Source organism: Gekko japonicus, unplaced genomic scaffold (assembly GCF_001447785.1).
Source record: "Gekko japonicus isolate JY-2015 unplaced genomic scaffold, Gekko_japonicus_V1.1 scaffold1494, whole genome shotgun sequence".
In the NCBI taxonomy this organism is placed as follows: domain Eukaryota; kingdom Metazoa; phylum Chordata; class Lepidosauria; order Squamata; family Gekkonidae; genus Gekko; species Gekko japonicus.
Window position 1 is genome coordinate 230,406 of NW_015164231.1, and position 21,319 is coordinate 251,724.

A 21,319-nucleotide genomic window follows, 5' to 3' on the forward strand; every position below is an offset into this window, starting at 1 on the left:
CCAATCAAAGAACTGGTGGGAAAAGACTTTGAGAGATCCTGAAGTTTCACTTATGAAATGTGGTGGTCATGTTTTACCAGAGCTGCAGGATCTCTCTCTGTGTGTCTGTCTGTTTGTGTGTGTGTCTCTCTGCCCCTCTGTGTATGTCTGTCTGTTTGTGTCTCTTCGCCCCTTTGTGTGTATCTCTCTGCCCCTCTCTCTGTGTGAGTCTGTTTGTGTGTGTCTCTGCACCTCTGTGTGTGTGTATGTGTGTGTGTCTCTCTCTGCCCCTCTGTTCCTCTGTGTCTCTCGCTGCCCCTCTTTGCGTGTATCTCTGTTTGTCTCTCTCTCTCTCTCTCTCTCTCTCTCTCTCTCTCTCTCTCTGCCTCTCTGTATGTGTGTGTCTCTGTTTGTGTCTCTCTCGCTGCCCCTCTGTGTGTGTGTGTGTGTGTCTGCCCCTCTGTGTGTCTCTCTCTGATCCTCTGTGTGTGCGCAAAGTGCACAGCCCCAAGGGTTTTGTCAGGCCTTTTTCTTACCCAACAACAAAATTGTTGGTGGAAAGTGCAATCAAGTCGCAGCTGACCAATGGTGACCTCGTAGTGATTTTTAAGGCCTGAGATGTTCAGAGGTGGTTTGCCATGGCCTTCCTCTGTGTCACAACCCTGGGCTGCCTTGGTGGTCTCCCATCCAAGTACTAACCAGGGCTGACCCTGCTTAGCTCCAGAGGGTCTGACAAGATTGGGCTAGCCAGGGCCATCCAGGCCAGGGCCACAACAGAATGCTGGCACATTAAAGTACCACTTAACTGGGATGATCACTGCATTTCACAGGGGGTCAGGTTAACGATGTCTTCAACGGGTCCTTTAAAAAGATTTTTGTCAAAGAGGTTCCAGAATTCTGTTCTGGCATGTTCCCCCCCCAAAAAAAAACCCCGTAGGAATTGTCTTGCTCACAGCAACAGGCAAAGCTTAGCTTGTATTCACTTGAAGAAGGCAACTTGGTTATGTATTTAATGTTATTTAATGTTATTATATGTGTCATGTGTTTAACTCTGTTTTAGGCACACCTCTCTCTCAAGGGGTCAGGTTATTCATAATTTGCTAGAGAAGGGAGGATGTCTTTTCCAGATAGTAGATCTGCTAGCCCTGTGAAACATGGAGCATGCGGAATGTGTACCACTTGCTGGAGTGCTTGCAAGTGACTGAAAGAGAAACTTGCATGAGATTGTGGCATTTCTTCCATTATTAAAAGTTTTTGCTGAGCATATAAAAAACCCTATGATTTTGCACAAGTCCCATTCTCTAATGTCACACTGTTCATACAAGTAGACCATTTATTTGGACAGGGTTTTTGCAATAATTTATTTTTCATGTAACTATACAGGTACATTGGTGTGATAAGAATGTAACTTCCTTTTACAAAACAAACCAACCTCACTTATATGTAGCAAAGGTCACTGCTAATTTGCCCTTCTAAGAAAACTGGACTTTAAAAAGCTGAACGCAGGAGGCTTTGTATAGCAACTATCACAAAAATAAATAGCAATACTAACTGGATCTGTATTTTCATGCTTGTTGTAGGGTAGCTTCCAGTGATGTCAGGGGGTGTGGCATATGCAAATAAGTTATGCTAATGAGTTATGCTAATGAGCTCCTGCACCTCTTTTTCTATGAAATGACCCCTGGTTGGGATTACTGTCAGATGGTAAAAATAAGCAAGCCCCTAAATTTGACTACAGACTCCTAGGTATCATCCCTTTGCTGCTAGAAATGATTCTAGCTTCCAACTTTTTCACAGTCCTTTATAGCAAATTCTGAGGAATACTGGGACAAATTGGCTTAAGAATATTAAAAAATGTTCTGAAATAGAAATAACCTGAAATGCCACGGTGCCCCCAGTGCATAGTGTATTAGAACGCCTCTGCAATAAACTCTTCCTATAGGAGATTTAACAGAGTCTCTGTGGAAGCCAAAAGCAAAATCTGATCCCATGATGTACATTTCAGAAATGTCTCTCTGGACATTATGATTTTGAGCCCACTCCCCTTCCTCAGAGTTTTTTAGTTCTAAAGAAAAGGCATGGTTTTCGATGGAATATTGCTATAAACAAGTTCTTTGGCAGCTATTTTCAAATATAAGTACCTGGACAAATTCTATTCAGCTTTTGTCACTACCTTTAAGTGGTGCTAAGGGGGCTAACTCCTTACTAGTGATGTTTGAAGATCAAGGCTGTTCCTCTTTTGAAGGATCTGGTGTTGCTTGCAGTGAAAGTAATTCACTTGGAGTGGAATCCTACAGAGATCCAAAGGGAAATGTGTACTTCTCAGCTGCCAAAAAGCTGCATATCAGCTGTCTCTAAGATGAATGATTTATTTTTGTGCTAAAGGTCATTCTCTAATAATCTCCTGGTACAATGAAATGCATTCTGGCTAAAATAACAAAGAAGTGGGATGGGGAAAAGAGATATATCTCCCCAAATTAACAGTGTTATGACTAGTATTATTTTCAAATAGCTTGATTATATTAACTGTATTTAGCTATGCCAGTTGTTACCCAAAGAACAGGGAAGGTGCACATATGTGACCATTCACACTAGAACATCAGACTCTGAGCTTTTGGAGACCTGGGTCTTTTTGTACACAGATTGCAGACTGATGTGGCACCACTCCCATAACAGAATGAGACCAGTGCATCCACACTGTCTTAATACATCTATTTCAACCATTCTTTATTGCCTGCATACCTTTTTTCTAGTTGCTAAGTTGCTCTATACTTGTCTAGCTGAGAACCAAATATCATATCCCATTCTCAAAACACTTCATGTCTCTGCCTTCTGTGTCAATGGTGAGGCTGGTGATTTACTTTCACATTTTTTGAACTGATAGCATTGAATGTATAGAACTGAATGTGTTTACTGTGCAAAAACAATATAATGCGTGGATATTTTCCTTCTTTCTGGCTAGGCTACCTGGGCATTGCTGGTCCTTGGCTGGATCTTTGTGCCAGTTTACATTGCTGCAGGAGTAGTCACTATGCCAGAATACTTGAGGAAAAGATTTGGAGGCCAGAGGATTCAAATCTACCTATCGGTGCTGTCCCTTATCCTGTATATATTCACCAAGATATCAGTATGTATTCTGTGGGCATATAATTGTGGCTTCTACAGCAGAGAATTTTCTGAGAAATAGAATACAACATGTTCGAACAAGTCATTCCAGCATTCTCAGTGAACTATTCTCATCAGGACTGCCACTCTCTGTACACTGTTTCACCTCAGATACTATCTTATGTCAACACATATATAATTGAAGGCTCTGGCATTTCTGATGTCTGGTTAGATAATCTGCAAGATTAATCTTAGGATAACCCTATACTTCTCCATCTATTTTGGATAGGTAAAATTATAAATGTTATATACCCAAAATTGCTGGATAAGTGAACAAGGCTGTCATAAGACTACTCTCTCAAATAATCTGACTCGACATTCTCAATGCCAGAACCTCCAGTTATATGTGTTACCGGAATGCTTGGTTAACCAGCATGCTGGGGACATGCCACCTGCTCTGCCCAGCATAGCCTAGTGATAGTGAGCAGGCAGCAGTGACAAGTAGGTGAGAGCCATGCCCAAAACCCACAAGCTTACCACCCACCACCCATTTAACACTGATGCCCTCTTGCCATCCCTGGGCTGGGCTTGGTGGCCAGCAGCAGCAATGCCAAATAGGCCGTGGGAGAACAGGCTGCAGGTCCTGCCTGGGTCCCAGGCACAGCCTCCACAAATCTGGTGCTTCTGTCTGCTTGCAACTACATCAAGTAAACGCTTTGTTAACTGTCATATTTGGCTCATTGGCAACATCCGTTTTTCATCAATCCACCTAACAAAACTTTTACTTTATATTAGTACTAGGAATAAGGCCTGTTGAGGAAATACATACAACGAGCTCTGTCTTTTTTGTGGTGTGGCATGGTTGTGTTATTGGGTTTGTTTCTTTTGAAAAAGAAGTGATGTGTTGTGGGTGAGGACATATTTTACCTCAGAATACACCAGGTCACATATGCAAACGGGGGCGGGGAGTTTGAGGTGCGGAATGGAGTGAAGTCCAATCAGCTTCCATATGCAAATGACCTTGAAATGCTGGCCCAATCAGAGAAGAGTGGCCTAGGCTGCAGTGGGTGGGAGAGAACTCAGGCAATGCAGCCATTGGATAGAGACACCTTGTGATTGACATATCACAGAGCCAACTGATTTTGGCAGGCATAGAATGTTGCCATGTGAAAATGCTTTTACATATAAGGACAGGATGATCATCATTTTTCATTCTAATTATTGCTCTTCCCAATATTAAATTAGTTCTCATTCATATTTTTATATTGAAGTTGTATTTACAAGTGTGCATACGCTAGTCCCAATCAAAAATAATTAGCTATCATTAAATCCCATTTAAGTCATTGGCATGAGTTAATATACAGCTAAGAAGTTCTATCAGTTTTAATGGGACCTAAGCACTACTGATTCTTGATTAAGGTTGATAAGTGCCTGCCCATAATGGGTGAACTCCTACCCCACTCTCAACTACCTGTGCTCAATTCAAGTGAATAGCAAGATAAAAATTGCGGGGAATGATGTCATAGCCCTCTGTGACACTCTAGGAATTCCCGTCCATAGAGATTGGGGAAATTCCTAGAGTATCATGGGCTGTGACATCAATGTGATCACCTGGAACTAATGCACAGCATCCGTGACACTTCCCCCTCACAGGCTCTATCCCCCAAGAGATCTCAGGATTCACAAGCACAGGCCTGACAACCCTAGTCTTGATGGATATGGGCGTATAAATATGGGTTTATAAATAAAAGTTCTTTTTACATGAAAAACCAAAGGTAACAGGTTGTACCCAAATTATTTATACAGAGAATATATATATTCATCCTGAGGACCTACTCAGCTAAGGCTTTGAAATGAGAATCTGCTCAAGGAATTTATGTTATTCAGGCAGTCAAAAGATCCCACAACCTGGCCATTTGCATCCTAGCCATTTGAACAATTTAAAATATTTTTTTAACAGAACTATTATAGAGACATACTGAATGACTGGACCTGACAGTAACAAATACTTTTTTCCCCTCTCTCCTCTAGACAGACATTTTCTCTGGGGCGCTTTTTATCCAAATCTCCTTGGGCTGGAACCTTTACCTGTCTACAGTGATCTTGTTAGTGGTGACAGCCATCTACACTATAGCTGGTAACTGCACAGTATAGTCAGAGAATATTTTTATTTGGAATATATAGTTTATCTAGAATCTAAGCTCTTCTATATCAGTAAAACGTTAAATCAGAGACTTTAATTCAGTCTAGGCCATCAGCTTGATTTGAAATATCCACAATAGTGATTGGAGAACCATTTGAAACAAACTGCAGTAGTCTGCAGTTTGCTGCATTCAGCCTGGTATCTTCAAAAGCAACTTCTTGTTGTGCAGAAGTAGTTATTTCATATGTGGTTGTTCAGTATCATCAAACCATTATTCATTAATTTTATTTAATTCGTTACATTTTTACAGGGGTCATTTCGTAGAAAAAGAAGTGCAGGAGCTCATTAGCACAACTCACTGGCATAACTTATTTGCATATGCCACACCCCCTGACATCACTGGAAGTGTGTCAGAAGGCAACACCCACCTCTCAGGCTCCACTAGACTGTTTTGGATTGCTAGCTATTGGGGGGGGTGTGTGCAGATCTGTCCTCGCAGAGGAGGGAGAGCTTGTACCTGAATAAAACTTGGTCTTAAAGGTGCCACTGGGCTGGTTTGGACCTGTTGGCTCTGCAACTTACCTGGCTGCTTCTTCCTCTAACTGAGGGCTGCTGGGAGCAGGGGGTGGGACTTGTTGCATGTGGCCGCCCCCTGAGCTCTTTACTGCCAGAGCTCCACTCCCGTGTGCTCCTGCAGGAAATGACCCCTGCATTTTTAGCCCACCTGTCCTCCAAAGTCTACAGTGTTTCTCCATCCTGTTTTATGCTCACAGCAATCCTGGGAGGCAGGTGAGGCAGAGATGAAATAATTGACCCAAGTTTTTCCAGTGTAAGTTGTGATTTGAACTTTGGCCTTTCCAGGCTTACTCTAACCCTCTAACCACTAAACCACACTAGCTCTCATTCTCTGTACTGTTAGTGCAAACTGAGGATAGAACATCCACAGAATGAAACTGTCACAAACTACTCCATTTCCTTCAGATAGCACTGACTTTATATGGATGAGACAAAATAGGAATATTTTCAACAAGCTGCCATAGCTGGTTGAATGTGGTATATTTGGTAAAACCAGTATCTGCATCTGCAACCTCATTTTGTGGGTTCTCTGGGGCAGAACTTGGAATGAATCTTGCAATAATTCAAAAAGAATAAAACATTATTACTTTTCACTTAACATCATATCATGTAACAAAAACAAGGCATTTTCTGTGATGACACCTTGCCTCTGGAATGCCCCTCACCTTGAGGCTAGCTGGGCACCTACTTTACTGTCTTTTAGGTACCCATCTTTTTACTCAGGCTTTTAATCAGGGGGTTTATCTTTACAGCTTTTAATTATCTGCTTCTGGTCTGAGGGCTGTTTTAAGGATAGTTTTAAGCTGTTTATGTCCAGTGGTTTGTTTTAATGTCATGTTATTTTTATACTGATTTTATTACTTTAATTGCAAGCCACCTTGAGCAGACCTCCGATGAACCAGCACAGAAATGTTTTAAATTAATGAACACAAGTGCCGTCTTGAATCATTCTATTATTCTGAAACCTTATCCCATTTATAAAAATGTCCATCTGAACAGTTCTGTGTTACACAGTGTGGGAGCCTTCCTGACCTCATCAGGCAGGACATTCTAAAAAGAAGAGGAAGAAGAAGAAGAGATTGGATTTATACCCCGCCCTTCACTTGGAGTCTCAGAGCGGCTGACAAACTCCTTTCCCTTCCCCTCCCCACAACAGACACCCTGTGAGGTGGGTGGGGCTGAGAGAACTCTGACACAAACTGCTCTTTTTCAAGGACAGCTGTGCCAGAGCTTGTGACTGACCCAAGGTCACATCAGCAGGTGCAAGTGGAGGAGTGGGGAATCAAACCCGGTTCTCCCAGATTAGAGTCCGCGCACTTAACCACTACACCAAACTGGTGTAAAAAGAGGGAGCCATAACAGAGAATGCATATATACAGGTGGCTATAGATTTTACCCACTTACAGAATGGTAGCCTCAGCTGACTTTGCTCAGATGTTCAAAGCTGTCATGGTGGAGCATAGCAGCAGATGCGATCCTGCAGGTGTGAGGGTCAAAGGCCATGAGGGGCTTTGTATGTGATAACCCGTGCCCTGAATTGAACCAGCTAACCAACAGGCAACCAATGGGAAAACTGCAGAATGAGTATAATATGCATACATATATTATATGTATGTACCAGCTGGATGTTTCTGAATTGTTTTCAAGCACAGACCCATGTAGAGAGTATTACAACAGTCTGGGCTTTAGGTTACTGTGCCTAGCTCCTGATAGTAACTAAGCTGCAGCATGCTATGCCAACTGGAGTTTCTGAGCTGACTTCAAGAGCACACCCCTTTAGAGTGCATTACAACCATCTAGTCACCCTGGCATGGATCCACATAACCAGATCAGTCAAGGCAGGGGAGCCATCTTCCAGTTTAAGTGGAGATGGAAGAAAGCATTTTTTGTGTCTGCATTAATTTTCTGTGTCCAGTATGATCCCTAGGCTCTTAACTGAATCAGCAAGGGTCAGCTGAACCCCATCAAATATAGGAACCACAATATCCATCAGAACCTCACCCTTCACCAGCAGCATTACCTCAATCTTGTCAGGAGTCAGTTTTGACTCGTTCACTTATAGCCATTTAACCACAGCAGAGCATTCTCAATTTTAGATTATTATTTCTCCCACCCCCCTCCCCAGTTGTTCCTTCTTTTAATGCTTTGCATTTAATTTTTTAGAGTGACGTAAACTCACATCCAAAGCAACCTCTTTTTAAAAATATAGATGCACTGGTAATAAAGTCAGTTTTCTGTTGTTCTTTCTACAGGCGGTTTAACTGCTGTGATGTACACAGATGCTCTGCAGACTGTGATCATGGTGTTTGGAGCTCTGGTTCTCATGTTCATAGGTGAGAGGAAAGAAATGTGTTGCTTACTTCCTTTAGTTGACAGGATGATACATTTTAGCTTCAAAAACCATCTGGATCAATGCCATCTGTACTGAGGAACAAACTGCATATCGAACTGCATAATAAACCGACTAATATAAAGATACATATTAATGTATTAATACATGTATTATGTATTAATTAATTTATAGCCTGCCTTTCTTGTTGAAACTCAAGGTGGAGTATTAAATTTAGAAATAATGAAATGAAAATGGTATAATACAAGCAATGAACAATGCAATAAAACTGGATTGCAAAATTAGGAAACAATGCAATAAAAACAGTACAATAAATACATGCAATGAAACCGCTTAAAATTTATCACAATCATTAAAACTATACCACTATTTCCTTAATAAAAATACCCTTCTGAACAATTCCATTTTATGCAGTCTATGGAATTATGTGGGGGTCTTCCTGATCTCATTAGATAGGTGATTTCACCGAGTGGGAGCTGCAACAGTTGGTACTCTGGTATGTGTAGTTGTTGGATCTTCTTACCCATTTGCATGATGGTACCTCCAGATGGCTTTGTTCAGCTGAGCAAAGCTGTTGGACTGGATCATATCAGAAAAGAAGGTCCTGCAGTTAAGTGTGTCCTAGGACTTGGAAGTACTTTGTAGAAAATAACCAACACTTTATATTGAACTGAGAGACAAAGTACAGAATAGGTGAAATATAGTTCCTGATAGTAATTGAGCTGCTGTGTTGTACCTCCTGAAGTTTACACATGTCAGCCCTTGAAGGCAATGTTGATAGTATGTTACAGTAGTCTAGCCTTGAGGTTACTGTGGCATGGATCCATATAACCAGATTGACCAGATCTAGGTAGGGAGAAAGCATTTTTCACCATCTCTAGCAGTAATTCCCTCCTGAACAATTCCATTTTACACACTCTGTGGAATAATAAAAAGATCACTTTCCTGAGACAGGTCATTCTACCCAGTGGGAGATGCAATGCTTGGGTACAGGCAACTGTAGATCTTTACCATTTGAAGAGTGACACCTTCAGAAAGGTTTGCTGAAATGAGTGAAGCTGTGGCAACACAGCAGAGAAGAAGAGGTCCTGCAGATATGCAGATCCTAGGCCATAATGGAATTGTAGATACTAATCAGTATGTTGAATTGAACCCAGAAATTAGTAAATCACTAATGGAGTGACTGCAGATTAGATATTATATGTATATTTCTCCTAGCTTCTGAAGGTAATCCAGCTGCAGTGTTCTGTAGGAGCTGAAGTTTCTGAGTTGTCTTCAAGGCAAGCACAGACTCACAAAAAAACCCCCTAAATAATAATAACAGAGTGTGCTAAGATAGTCTGGCCTTTAGGTTACAGTGTCATGGATCCATGTGTCCATATCAGCCAGCATGAGGTAGGGAACCATTCTTCAGGCTAAACTAAGATGGAACAAAGCATTTGTGGCTTAATTAACTTGTTTCTCCAGCTATAATGCTGGGTCAGATATAATCCCCAGATTCTTATCTGAGGTAGCAAAGGTCAGTTAAAGCTCATCAAAGGTGGGAACCATAAAACTCTCTAAGTCATCAGACATCCTTAGCCACTTCACCTCCACCTTGTTGGGGTTCAGTTTCAATTTGTTCACCTTTAGCCACTTGACTACAGTGGCCAGGTAGTGGCTCAGGACATCTACAACAGCAGCACTACTTGTCTGGACAAAGAATATACAGCTGGTTGCCATGGTTGTCCAAAACCATTAAGGATCTTCCCAAAGGGCTTTACATAAAAATTAAAGAGCATGAGAGTTAAAACTGTGTTTTGTGGAACTCCACAGGACAAGTCCCACAGTGATGACAAATGGTCTCCAACAACAAGCATATGGATCTAATCTGTATAGAATGATTTAAACCTTTCCAGGTTATATCCCTTGATACAGCAGAATGGTAAATTACTAAGGTGTAATAAGACAATGCAAGAGATGGTGTGTTGCACTTTACAGAGGATTTGGGAGGATTTCTTGAAAATTAATATGGTGATTGGATTGATTCTGAGCAATCACTAAGCCCTAGAATGAAGGAAAATCCAGAAGCTTAGTTCCAACAAGCAAGAGCTGGTGAGGAGATTTCCTGCCTTTCTACAAAGCTGGAGAAGGATTTATCAGATGTTCATATCTGCAGACTTGAGAAGCCCCCATACCCTGAAATAAAGAGAACAGGCAGCAGTGTGTGGGTTAACTAGGACTTGTTAAAACTTCTGAAATGCAGCCGTTAATGTGGGATTTCTAGGTGTTCGGTATTCTGCAAGCAGAGCCTTGAGTGGTAGTGCCCTCAGGCTTGGTTAGTGAGGCTTGAGAATCAACAGGAGCTGGAGGCAAGGAACTGGAACAGGGACTTGCGCCTAGTGGGCCAGTTGATTCAACAAGCTTCTCCACCCAGCCCAAGGCTTAAATAGGCTGAAAGGATAGCAGGTCCACCTACTCTGGAAGCAGCACTTGGGATTCATCTAGCCAGGCTTAACTGAGGCCAGAATCCTGAAAAAGATTACATCCACCATGATCTGGCCCTGAAGGTGGAGCATTGGCTGCCAGCTTGGCACTGCATATTCTCTGGGCTATCTTGGCACAAGTCCTCTGCCTCCACCAGTCCTGCCAGGAGAGACAGATTCTGGTGAGCTTGTAGACTGAGTCCTGGACTGGCACTTAGTTGCCCCAGGACCTGTGGGGACAGAGGAAAGTTCTGGTAGAGGAGGCTCCTCAAGGCAAAATCTGGAGCAGGTGGGCCAGGGACATCTGCCCTGCAAGGGTCTTCTGGAATTACCTACTCTCCTCCAGGTCATGTCTCTGGCTCCTTGAAGACTTCTACGTCAGAGTCCAGAGCCAGCTCAATGGGGGGGTCATGACTCTAGGAGGCTACCCAACTGGGTTTTCCAGAAATTGGGCAACATGTCCTGGCTCAAAAGTCAGAGCATCTAACAGCTACATCTTGTTTCTCCTTGCTTGCACAAAACAAATGAGGCAAAATCGGTGGGAAAGTTGTATATATACTCCTATTGGCCAGGCAATTAATGGCCATTGATCTCCTAACCCCTCACATCTGTTTGCCATTGACCTCCCAAATCTTCACATGTAAGCAAACTCACTCCCCACACCTAGCCAGGGCAGGAAACATGCTTACCAGAAACTGTAACAAAATATATTGAAACTGATCTGGCTTTGGAAAGCAGGGGTGTTGTTTTAATCTTCACTTTCTACAGGGATGTAACAACAAATGGTTAAATCAAAATAACCCTCAGAATCATGAAGGGATGTGGTAGATCCACATTTCACTGCTTTTGTTGCATTATGACAATCGTTCCCCTCTGGTGTTTTCCTGTAAGGAAAAGACAATCCAGCAAGTGATTGCAGAATGATAACTTGGGTTGCCAGCTCTGGGTGGGGAAATATCTGAAGATTGGGTGGGGGTGGAGCCTGGGGAGGGTGAGGTTTGGGGAGGGGAGAGACCTCAGTGTGGTGTAATGCCATGGAGTCCACCTACCAAATCAGCCATTTTCCGAAGGTGAACTGTTATCTGTTGCCTTGAGATCAGCTGTAATCCCAGGAGATCTCCAGCCACCACCTGGAGGTTGGCAACCCTAATGGATAACATACAATTCAACAATGCTTGATGCTGGAGAAGGAGAAAACAAAGGGATTAATAACTGGTTGATTTTGTACAGGCTGCAAGACCACTCAACCAATCTAAAATTCTTTGACTACTACATTCTGAATGGTTTTCTCATACAGCTTCCATGAATGCAGGGAGAGAATGAGAAAGGAGCCTGGAGGAAGAAAAGACTGATGGCTAAAGAAAAAAAAAATGCAGGAAATGATCTTTGTTTACTTATGTGTTTCCTCCCCCTTCTTTTCAGGCTTTGAGAAAGTTGGGTGGTATGAAGGGCTGCAAGAAAAGTATAGTAGAGCAATACCCAGTGTCATTGTCCCAAATACTACCTGTCACTTCCCACGCCAAGATGCCTTCCACATGCTCAGGGATCCTGTTACTGGAGATATTCCATGGCCTGGACTTATCTTTGGGCTCTCAGTGCTTGCCCTTTGGTGCTGGTGCACTGATCAGGTAAAGTCAATGTTAGTCCCTCCTCCACTTCTTGAAGAATGTTAAGATTTATTATTTTCCATTAGTAGAAGTTTGGGGAATGAGGCCTGTGAAATTACACACATGGAAAAGATTATGTAGGAATTGAAATCCTTTTTTTTTCCTCCCAGAAAAGATTGATGAATAAGTTGTGAAATTGTTTTTCCCCTCTTACTTTCAGAACATAGGAATGATTTGTGTTACACAGAGTTTAAGCACGTTTTCTATAAGAGAATTCAGCTGAAGAGTTAAAGCACGTCATTAGGAAAAAGTAATGAAGTGCAAAATATAACAAGTTCTACTCTCAATGGGCAGGACAATAACCCTAACTGTGATATGGGATGTGAGGTACTAAAAGAAAGAGAAGCCTGTCAGCTGTTCCACATAGAACATAACTTCTGCTTACTGAAGAGTTGTTAGCTGTCTAGATGACCAGAGCATTGCATAAGCATTTGTGGAACCAAACTCATATTCTCTTATTTACAAGGGCTGTTTCTCACATAATTTGGAATTCGCTAAAACTATGTGATCTGGTCAACTTAGTATTATAGTAACTTGTTCCTCCTTTTCTATTCTACTTCAGGTCATTGTACAAAGGTCTCTTTCAGCAAAGAACCTTTCTCATGCTAAAGGTGGATCAGTGCTGGGTGGATATTTGAAAATTTTCCCTATGTTTTTCATTGTCATGCCAGGCATGATCAGCAGAGCTCTCTTTCCAGGTAAGCTGTCATGAGGTTATAATAAAGCTATTGGTGGCTATATTCACTAATTGTAAACTTACTGCAGGGCACAGGCAGTAATCTGTAGAGTCTTGTCATAGCCACATGATCATTTAAATTTACCATATTTACAATTTATTTACAAATAAATTGAATAAAATAAATAAATAAATGTTTGTGAGAATGTACTAAAGCTTGATTTACCACATAACTACATGCTTCTTGTGGTAGCATGTACCTTGCCATACATGTACAAGCAGTCATCACAAGATAAACTATAAACACCCTTTATAGGTATAGATGGAAGTGTCAGAAACTCCTAACATTTTTGAACAGAGAAAATATGTTTTGAGTCTGAAAAACAGCCTGAAAGGCACTACCCTTTTGTGTTTGTTGTACTTCAAATGGCAACTGTGAAAAGTTGTTCTCTATACTCTCTACAATAAAACTTGTATTTTCCTGCTTTAGATGAAGTGGGATGTGTGGACCCAGCAATCTGTGAGAAAGTCTGTGGAGCTAAAGTTGGCTGTTCAAACATTGCCTACCCTAAACTGGTAATTGAACTCATGCCTGTAGGTGAGAGAATTTAATTTACTGCGAATGAGGTGGCCTAGCCAGGCAGGGAATGGACCAAGCAGGAAATGGACTAGTTTAACAATCAATATTAACTAGGTTTCCGTTATTGTTTTCTTAGGCCTCCGTGGTCTGATGATTGCTGTGATCATGGCTGCTTTGATGAGTTCTCTCACCTCTATCTTCAATAGCAGCAGCACACTCTTTGCCATAGATATCTGGCAGCGACTCCGTAATAAGGCCACCGAACAGGAACTCATGATTGTCGGAAGGTTTTTTTCTTCTTTATACCTTTATTCAGTGATCTGATTGTACTAGGAGAGCAACTATGTTCATAACTGAGTGTGCTCAGCTGCACATAATATATGGGAGTGTGTGGCTTACTTAATGCTTCTGTAGGGGTTTCAGATTGTCAGCTGCCAGGATCCCTTACTACTTAAACTAAGATATACTTGAATTCCACCTGTTAAGGTCTTATTGGAGTCTACATACATCTTGGAAACCATTTGAAATGCTGCAAAAGACAAGTCTCATAGGAAACAATGCAAACTATTCCTAGGAAACAGTGCTTTCCTATTCCTAGGAAAGCTTCAGATAATGCAAACTGAGCTACTTATAAGTTTTCAAACCAAACCATTAAACCTGATCCCAAAGCAAATTTGGACAATGCACACACTATTGTCTTCTACAGCTTCCCATCTTTATATTTGAAGCTTATGCTTGTATATAGTACTGAAATCTGTCAAAAGCTTTATATAAACATTTATTATGGAGGCAGAGGCCTCAGGATGATAGCTGTCTGAAGAAGTCATGGCATTACAAGGTTTGTTGAAACATTCCTAACAAGATCATCCTCTCATCTTCTTTTAGGCCAACTTCTTTTAGGCTATCAATGATGGACACCTCATCATTTTCAACAAAGGCCTTTCTGCCAAGCTGTATATGGATAATTCCCTCCCTAGAAACATGCAAAGCACAAGTTAGGGTTAGATTTCTTTTTCTTAGTTGTGTAGAAGTCATATCCTTTGTTCTGTTGTTCTAGGGTGTTTGTTCTGATTCTTGTTGCCATCAGCATTCTCTGGATCCCCATCATCCAGACAGCCAACAGTGGTCAGCTCTTTGACTACATTCAGTCAATAACCAGTTACCTAGCGCCTCCCATCACTGCACTCTTCATCCTAGCAATCTTCTGCAAGAGGATCAATGAGCCAGTAAGTACGGAATCAATGAAGAGGTTTGTATGAATAATAGCATCTCCCAAATGCCATTGTTTCATAGTTTTAAGGGCAGTCAAACCATTCATTATGATTATATTGACTGACTTCTCTTGAATGCAACAACTGTGGAATCTAGCCCCATTAAAGCATCTCTTTTAAAAGATTCTTAGGACTTCGATTACTTTTTTAACAGCAAATAGTGGAGGGAGGGAGTAGAAAAGAATAAAGAATTGCCAACATTTATTTTCCTTCTCTGCTTAGAAAGTAAGTCTTATTCCAAAGCTGATTTTTTTTTAGCTTGAATCTTGCAGTCATCAAATCTCCTTTGATTTGAGACTTCAAGAGAGCACATTCTTATATAATTCTGTGAGGAATCTATCCTTGGGAGTGGAGCTGTGTTTCACCCATCTCTGTTTGACAAACTCAATAAATAAACTGATTTTGTTAGATTTCATATTGTCATATTGCATCCCTTCAGCATCTCAAATCCAAATGAACCCTACTGTTCCCAAACCAGCACAAGCAAACCTCCTCATCTGTTATGCATTGGGGAGCTACAGCTTTTTGCACCCTAAACCAAAGCTCTACACGGCCTATATGACAAGATTTAAGATTAGGAATGCTGCCTCTATACTCAGTGCAATCCCATTTTGACTGCTTCCCCTCAGATATTTGCCCTTCAAGCACAATGTATAGAGGGGAGGGAAGTGTGTTTTTTAAAAAGAAAATCAGTTACAATGAACAATAAGAAACTAGCTGCAAAATGAAATGAAAACCCTGTATTCTTGGATGCTGCTAGAAGTATAAAATAACTTTGCAGTATATGCTAGACCAGAGGAAGTGTAGGTCCCTTCACTTGTCTCCAGAGCCTCCAGGTGAAAGACATCAGTTCACTGCCAGCCTTTAGTTTGGAATCTCTTCAAACCTAACTTCCCTGCTGCATCTGTACATCCATGTCCCAAACTAAGTTTTTCTGTGGATTTTCTGGTTCACTGGAGTTTTATTGACAAATATATGTACACATGTACACACACACACACACACACACACACATATATCTGAGGAGAATGTACCAGATACGAGAGGCAGAACATTCTAGCTTTGCCCTGTAGTAAGTCAGCTCTGAACCTGTTAATACTCCTTAAGACACTGAAGATCATGCTCCTTTCCAATGTGTGGAATAATATTTATTTTAGAAAATGTACATATTTTGATCAATCTTAACTGACATGGAAGCTAACAATTGTAAAAAAACCACTTTATAAAAGAATTATAAAGAAAATGAAAGACGCTGACATTTCCAACCCTTCTATTCATCATTTCACCTACATTCTCCTTCTAGGGTGCATTCTGGGGCCTGATGTTTGGCCTCATCATCGGTCTTATTCGGATGATCATGGAATTTATTTACAGGGTGCCTTCCTGTGGTGAGGAGGACAAAAGGCCAGCTGTGTTGAAAGACATGCACTACTTGTATTTTGCTATCATCCTGTGTGCACTCACAGCCATTGTTATCTTCTTGGTTAGTCTTTGCACACCACCAATTCCAGAGGAAAAAGTAAGTGGCTCTCCAGGATCAAATATCTCCTTTTAAAAGTGTTCTCTATTGACTTTGTTGTCCTAGAATGTGCTGATTTTGGACCACAGCACTACAGCAAGCCAGCTTGTCCTACAAAGATGACCTTCTTTCAAATCACATTACTTCCCAGGTACTGTGGAGTTAAAAACTTCTTCAGGTTCAGTGAGCGCAAGAAATGGAACACAGGGTTCCATGCTGGGGGGATACCTCAGTGCATCCTACCAAGGAGAAAGGAGAGAGGCAGGCAGTAAGGAAGAAATCATATTACAATGGACTGCTGAGGAGGGAATGTAATGGCTCTAATTGAACCCTCTCTCATACTTCAACAGAGACAGCATTAATCTTGAAAGCTAACAAGATTAATATTGTTGAAGTACTGGCATTTTGGGAGAGAACATGCTTTTCCAAAATAACCTCAATTACATTGAACAACTTCATTGGTACCATACAACTCTGCTTCATTTGCTGCAATAAAATGGTGTTTGTGTGTGTGTTTCTCTGCTAGTTTTTTCCAGAATCAGTTTGGTATTGGGCTTTTACATGGTCAGAAAGCATGTATGCTGAATGGGTGGAGCACAGAATTTCACTCACTGTCCCTGCTGCCTAGCTACACACATATTTGTGTTCTGCATGTTCAGAAGCAGAGACAATGATAACACTCTCCTTCCCTTTCCCCATGTTCAGCCACCCTGGTTTCTGACCTTGTGGAAAAGGGTTTTGTGAGCCATTGAAACAGGCAGCAAGGATACCTCCATAATCTTCTCTACATGAGTATTGTTCAAGAAACTGTCTGAACACTTCCATATATGATGAAACAATTCATATTACTTTGGGACATTATCAGAAACCCATGTTGGGCTGAACTGGAACCAGTCTGGTTATGTGTGGCTTCAGATTTCTTTCTTTTTTAAAAAAAATCCTCTAAAAAGTAAAGGAAAGCCAGTTCAGATGACTAAATGTGTGTGTTGAGAATTCAGGGTGAGGAGATCTATACCGAGCTTGCATTGTGGAGACAAAGTTGCACACTTATTTTATCTCATATCTAGCTTGCATCTCAACCCACAGTGTAACACACAATTGCTCAAACTTTGTGATGGTACAGTAAACCCACTAAGAGAGACATTATAAGCTGAAAGGTGGTGAAAGTTCACTGCTTATCTATATGTTTCCATAATCTATTGGGATGAATGAAATTTGATTGCACTTGAACTGAAATAACAATGAATTGAAAAGTATAATTTGTTTCAGGTCAGATCACTAATTTCCATTCCATACTACTGCTAGAAAGAAAATGAGAAACCTCCTACACATACCTCCAAAACAAAATATATATTCAGCCAACATATTTATAACAGTTAATGGAAATACCATGGTGATAGACAGATGTATAACCCCAGCAGAACTCCCTGCGCAACTGTCTCTGATGACATTGTTCTTTACAGATAACTAGGGCTTTTTGGGGGGGGGGGGGAATGTGCCAGAACGGAGTTCCAGAACCTCTTCAACAAAATTATTTTTAAAATGTTTATGAGTTTTCAGTATACAGAGTGAAAACTTCACTTCCCTCTTGAGAGTTCTGGCATGTCTTTTTTTAAAAAGTCCTGCAGATAACCAATGAACAGGAGGGGAAAGAGAGATTTGTATCCGGTGTTTTGAGTAGTACCATTAATGCACCAAGTTTTAAATGAATTATAGCCCAAGAACAGCAAGCAGAAGCATTTTCCCCTACTGTTTTGGACACTCTCCCATCCCTGTGGTGATGGATGCTGAGCCACAAAACAAATATGCAAAGAATCTGTTAGGTATGCCTCAGAGTTCATATGTCTTCATTGTACATAGCCCATATTGTGTCATGTCGTCCTTGAAAACTCTGCAAAGGAGCTTACAATTAAATTTGAGACTGTGAAGCTGAAACAAAACTGCCATATGCCAGATGGTATTTGGGAAGAGGATTTATTCTAGTTTTACAGCAGAAATGGGGGTGGGGACTTTTCCAAAAGTTTCTTTTAAGAATGGAACTGAAGAGAATAAGAGGAAATGGAGAATGGCATAGGAAGTGCAATGCTAACATTGTACCAGATTATGAGAGGGGAACAAAACCAGGTGGTCTGTTAGTTTCCTGCCACAGTGTATGATGCTTATAGTGCATTGCTGCAAACTCATTTTGCCCACTGGAAATAGTAGCCTTTGTCATTGGGATCTAGGGCTGTTAGTTATCATTTATTGCTTTATATATTGCTAAGCAGCTGTCAGTAGTAAGCATGCTAATTAAGTATGTACATGTTTGATATATAATTGGAAAGTGCAATATCTCATTGCCAATGCATAAAAGGTTGTGCAGAACGTTTTCTTAACATTTTCTCCATAGTATGTTTCTCCTTACTTAATATATTTTTTCTAAAATGGTTGACATTCTGAGGGACATGGTGAATAACAAAAGTTAAGAGTTGCCAGGTCTTCCACCTAGAGATGGTACAACAAGAAGAAACAACAGTGGCCCTTGGCCCTGCATCATTTTCAAAACAAACAGATAAATACTTTTAGACTGACATTAATCATACCTACACTTAAACTGGCTTGTTTTGTGGCTTCCACTAAAACTGTTTAATCATAATGCAGTTTCCCCTCCACTCACCATTAGTGCTAGAAAGAGGGAAATGTCACTTGGTTATTTTCTGTCCTCTAACTTCATTACATTCAAGTTAGCTTTTGCAAGTTACATGCACCCCAAAAAAGGGGGTGGGAACCTTTAAAAGATTCTTCAGGAAAGATGAGGAACATCAAATAAAAGCAATTTAGTATAATGTGACAAGAAAGATTAGCCTTGCCTGATGCTCATCTTGGTTGAAAATAATTTAAATAAAGCTATAAATCTTTAGGAGATTATACAACTTTTTGTGTCAGCTGGAAACTGTCTTCTAGATTTTGTACCTGAAATTCAAAGTATTAAAACTACTATTCCTTTCTAAGTGACCTTTTAGACTTAACTTTCAGAGTAAGGGGTCATTAACTACACCTTCTGCACAATGATGCATAGCGGAAACCTGATGCCTTTCCCCCCCTAGAAAAGCATCTTCAGGTGGGAAGATTTGGAGCAGAGAAGCAGAAAGGAAGAATGCTCAATTCTTTCCACAGCCACAGCTTCACTGAATAGTTCCCCTCTTCATCTCTTTTCCCTCATAGTTTACCTGTGTTATGAATCCTTGAAAGAGCAATTTGCAGTACTGACAGTGGGTGGGGGGATTTTTAGGAACCTCCTCCTCACTGCTATGCCTCTGCTTGTAATTCTCCATCGACAAACCACCTTTTCTAAAAGAAAGAAAAATGGTGTTGGGCTCTAATGTGTACACTTGTGCAAAAAAAAGAAGACAATTACTAGCTGACCACTAAGAACTACCCACCTAGAGTAAGCAGTTAATGTGACTTCAGTAAGTGATTTGTTCATTTGATCTGTGATAGAAACTATAGGTATAGAAAATTTATGGAGTAAGGGGCTTAGGTACAGTGGCCTTTGCCGCCAAACAGACTGTTATTCTAAGTGGTTGCAGTTTACGGTTCCCCAACAAGTCAGAAGTGGATCTGAAAAAATAGAATTGGGAAATGTTCTCTGCAGAAAGGGAAATTATCTGAGCATGTGAGTAGTCCAAGAATGTGAAATTATAGGCCTTTGATTTCCAGGATTTCAAATTACCAGGGACTTTGTATTCCCAAATCATGTTTGCTTGATGGTTGTCCATTTCTTCCTTGAAGAAGCAATTCTGCAGCTTCTTCAGTATCATCATTTTTCTTAGTATGGTGGCATTTAAAAAAAATCTTCCCACATGTGTTTATCTTTTTAAAAAATGCTAATCTGGATGCACATTTACAGCTGAAACTTGGTTTAATTCCCTGCTTGAGAGCAGGTGGTTTAGGCTGCACTCCTGTGCACATTTACTGTAGAGTAAGTTCTATCGAATTTAACAGGCTTTATTTCTGAGCAGACTCACTTAGGATTGCTCCCTTAATGGCTTAGGGTGAATCAAGTTTAGTTCTCCAGTCTGCAAAGTAAGTGCCTTGATCTAATTATTTGCCATGGACACAGAGGTTTCAGTGCATATGTGAAGCTTTCTCAGTGGCGGAGAAGCCATTCACATATACCTTCCTTTGACAGTTCAGTAATGCAAATAAAAGATGCATCCATACATCCAGATAGATATAGATTTCTGGAGTGGGGTGAAAGATGGCATGGTACAAATGCTATGACCTTTAACAATCAAGAACACAGTGAGGAAGCTTCCGGTACGGTGTGTCGACGGGCGGGCGTTCAGGTCGTTCCAACCCACCCGACCCTCTTTTGTTTTGTTCAAGCCTCCTGAGCGTCGGGAGAGCTCGACCAGCAGCCCCGGAAAGGAAGCTGGAGCAGGGGGCGTTTTTCTGCCCCCCCCCGCAATCGGCAAGGTGGGGGGGGGGGGACCAGAACTGCCCTGAAGCCAAAATGATCGACCGGGAAGTACATGGCCGCTATGTTCTTTTCAGACGCGACCATCTGCTTTTTTAAGTATCCAGAGTTTGAAAATGGATTATAATTGCAGCAACACAGAAGAGATGGTGAGCTTGGAAGTGTTAGAAGGGAAGGAATACCCCTAAATAAAGATGTCCAAATTCGAAAAGGAAAGCGGCCGGGAGGCAAACGGACTTAATTGCAAGGTTTTTTTTCCTACTTCGGGGGGGGGGGGGGAGAAAACTATTGTTCTCAGTATTATGCTGGTTCTGTTTATTGGTTAGGGTGGGGAAAGGGGGACAAATGAAAATAGACTGCGAAACAAAATATAATACTGTGATTGGATGCTGAAGAGAGTGGACTGGAAAATCTGTTTGAAATGGAGTTTACAATGGGAAATGAGGAGGAGCTGGATGAAAACATGGAAGTTGGGCAGATGACTATTGAATAATTCCTTAGAGTTTTGAAGGAGGCAGTTCAGAAAGGA

General features: G+C 41.1%; 1 protein-coding gene across 1 annotated transcript in view; it reads left to right on the forward strand.

Moving 5' to 3' along the window:
• Positions 1–21,319, forward strand: part of SLC5A9 (solute carrier family 5 (sodium/sugar cotransporter), member 9) — a 92,749-nt gene that overhangs the window by 42,700 nt on the left and 28,730 nt on the right. Inside the window, exons 5-13 of the mRNA XM_015408590.1 lie at positions 2,942–3,106; positions 5,116–5,221; positions 8,056–8,136; positions 12,041–12,246; positions 12,848–12,983; positions 13,452–13,559; positions 13,678–13,828; positions 14,599–14,767; positions 16,116–16,331. Of these exons, the coding sequence (XP_015264076.1) occupies positions 2,942–3,106; positions 5,116–5,221; positions 8,056–8,136; positions 12,041–12,246; positions 12,848–12,983; positions 13,452–13,559; positions 13,678–13,828; positions 14,599–14,767; positions 16,116–16,331 (1,338 nt within the window). The remainder of the gene's footprint in view (positions 1–2,941; positions 3,107–5,115; positions 5,222–8,055; positions 8,137–12,040; positions 12,247–12,847; positions 12,984–13,451; positions 13,560–13,677; positions 13,829–14,598; positions 14,768–16,115; positions 16,332–21,319) is intronic.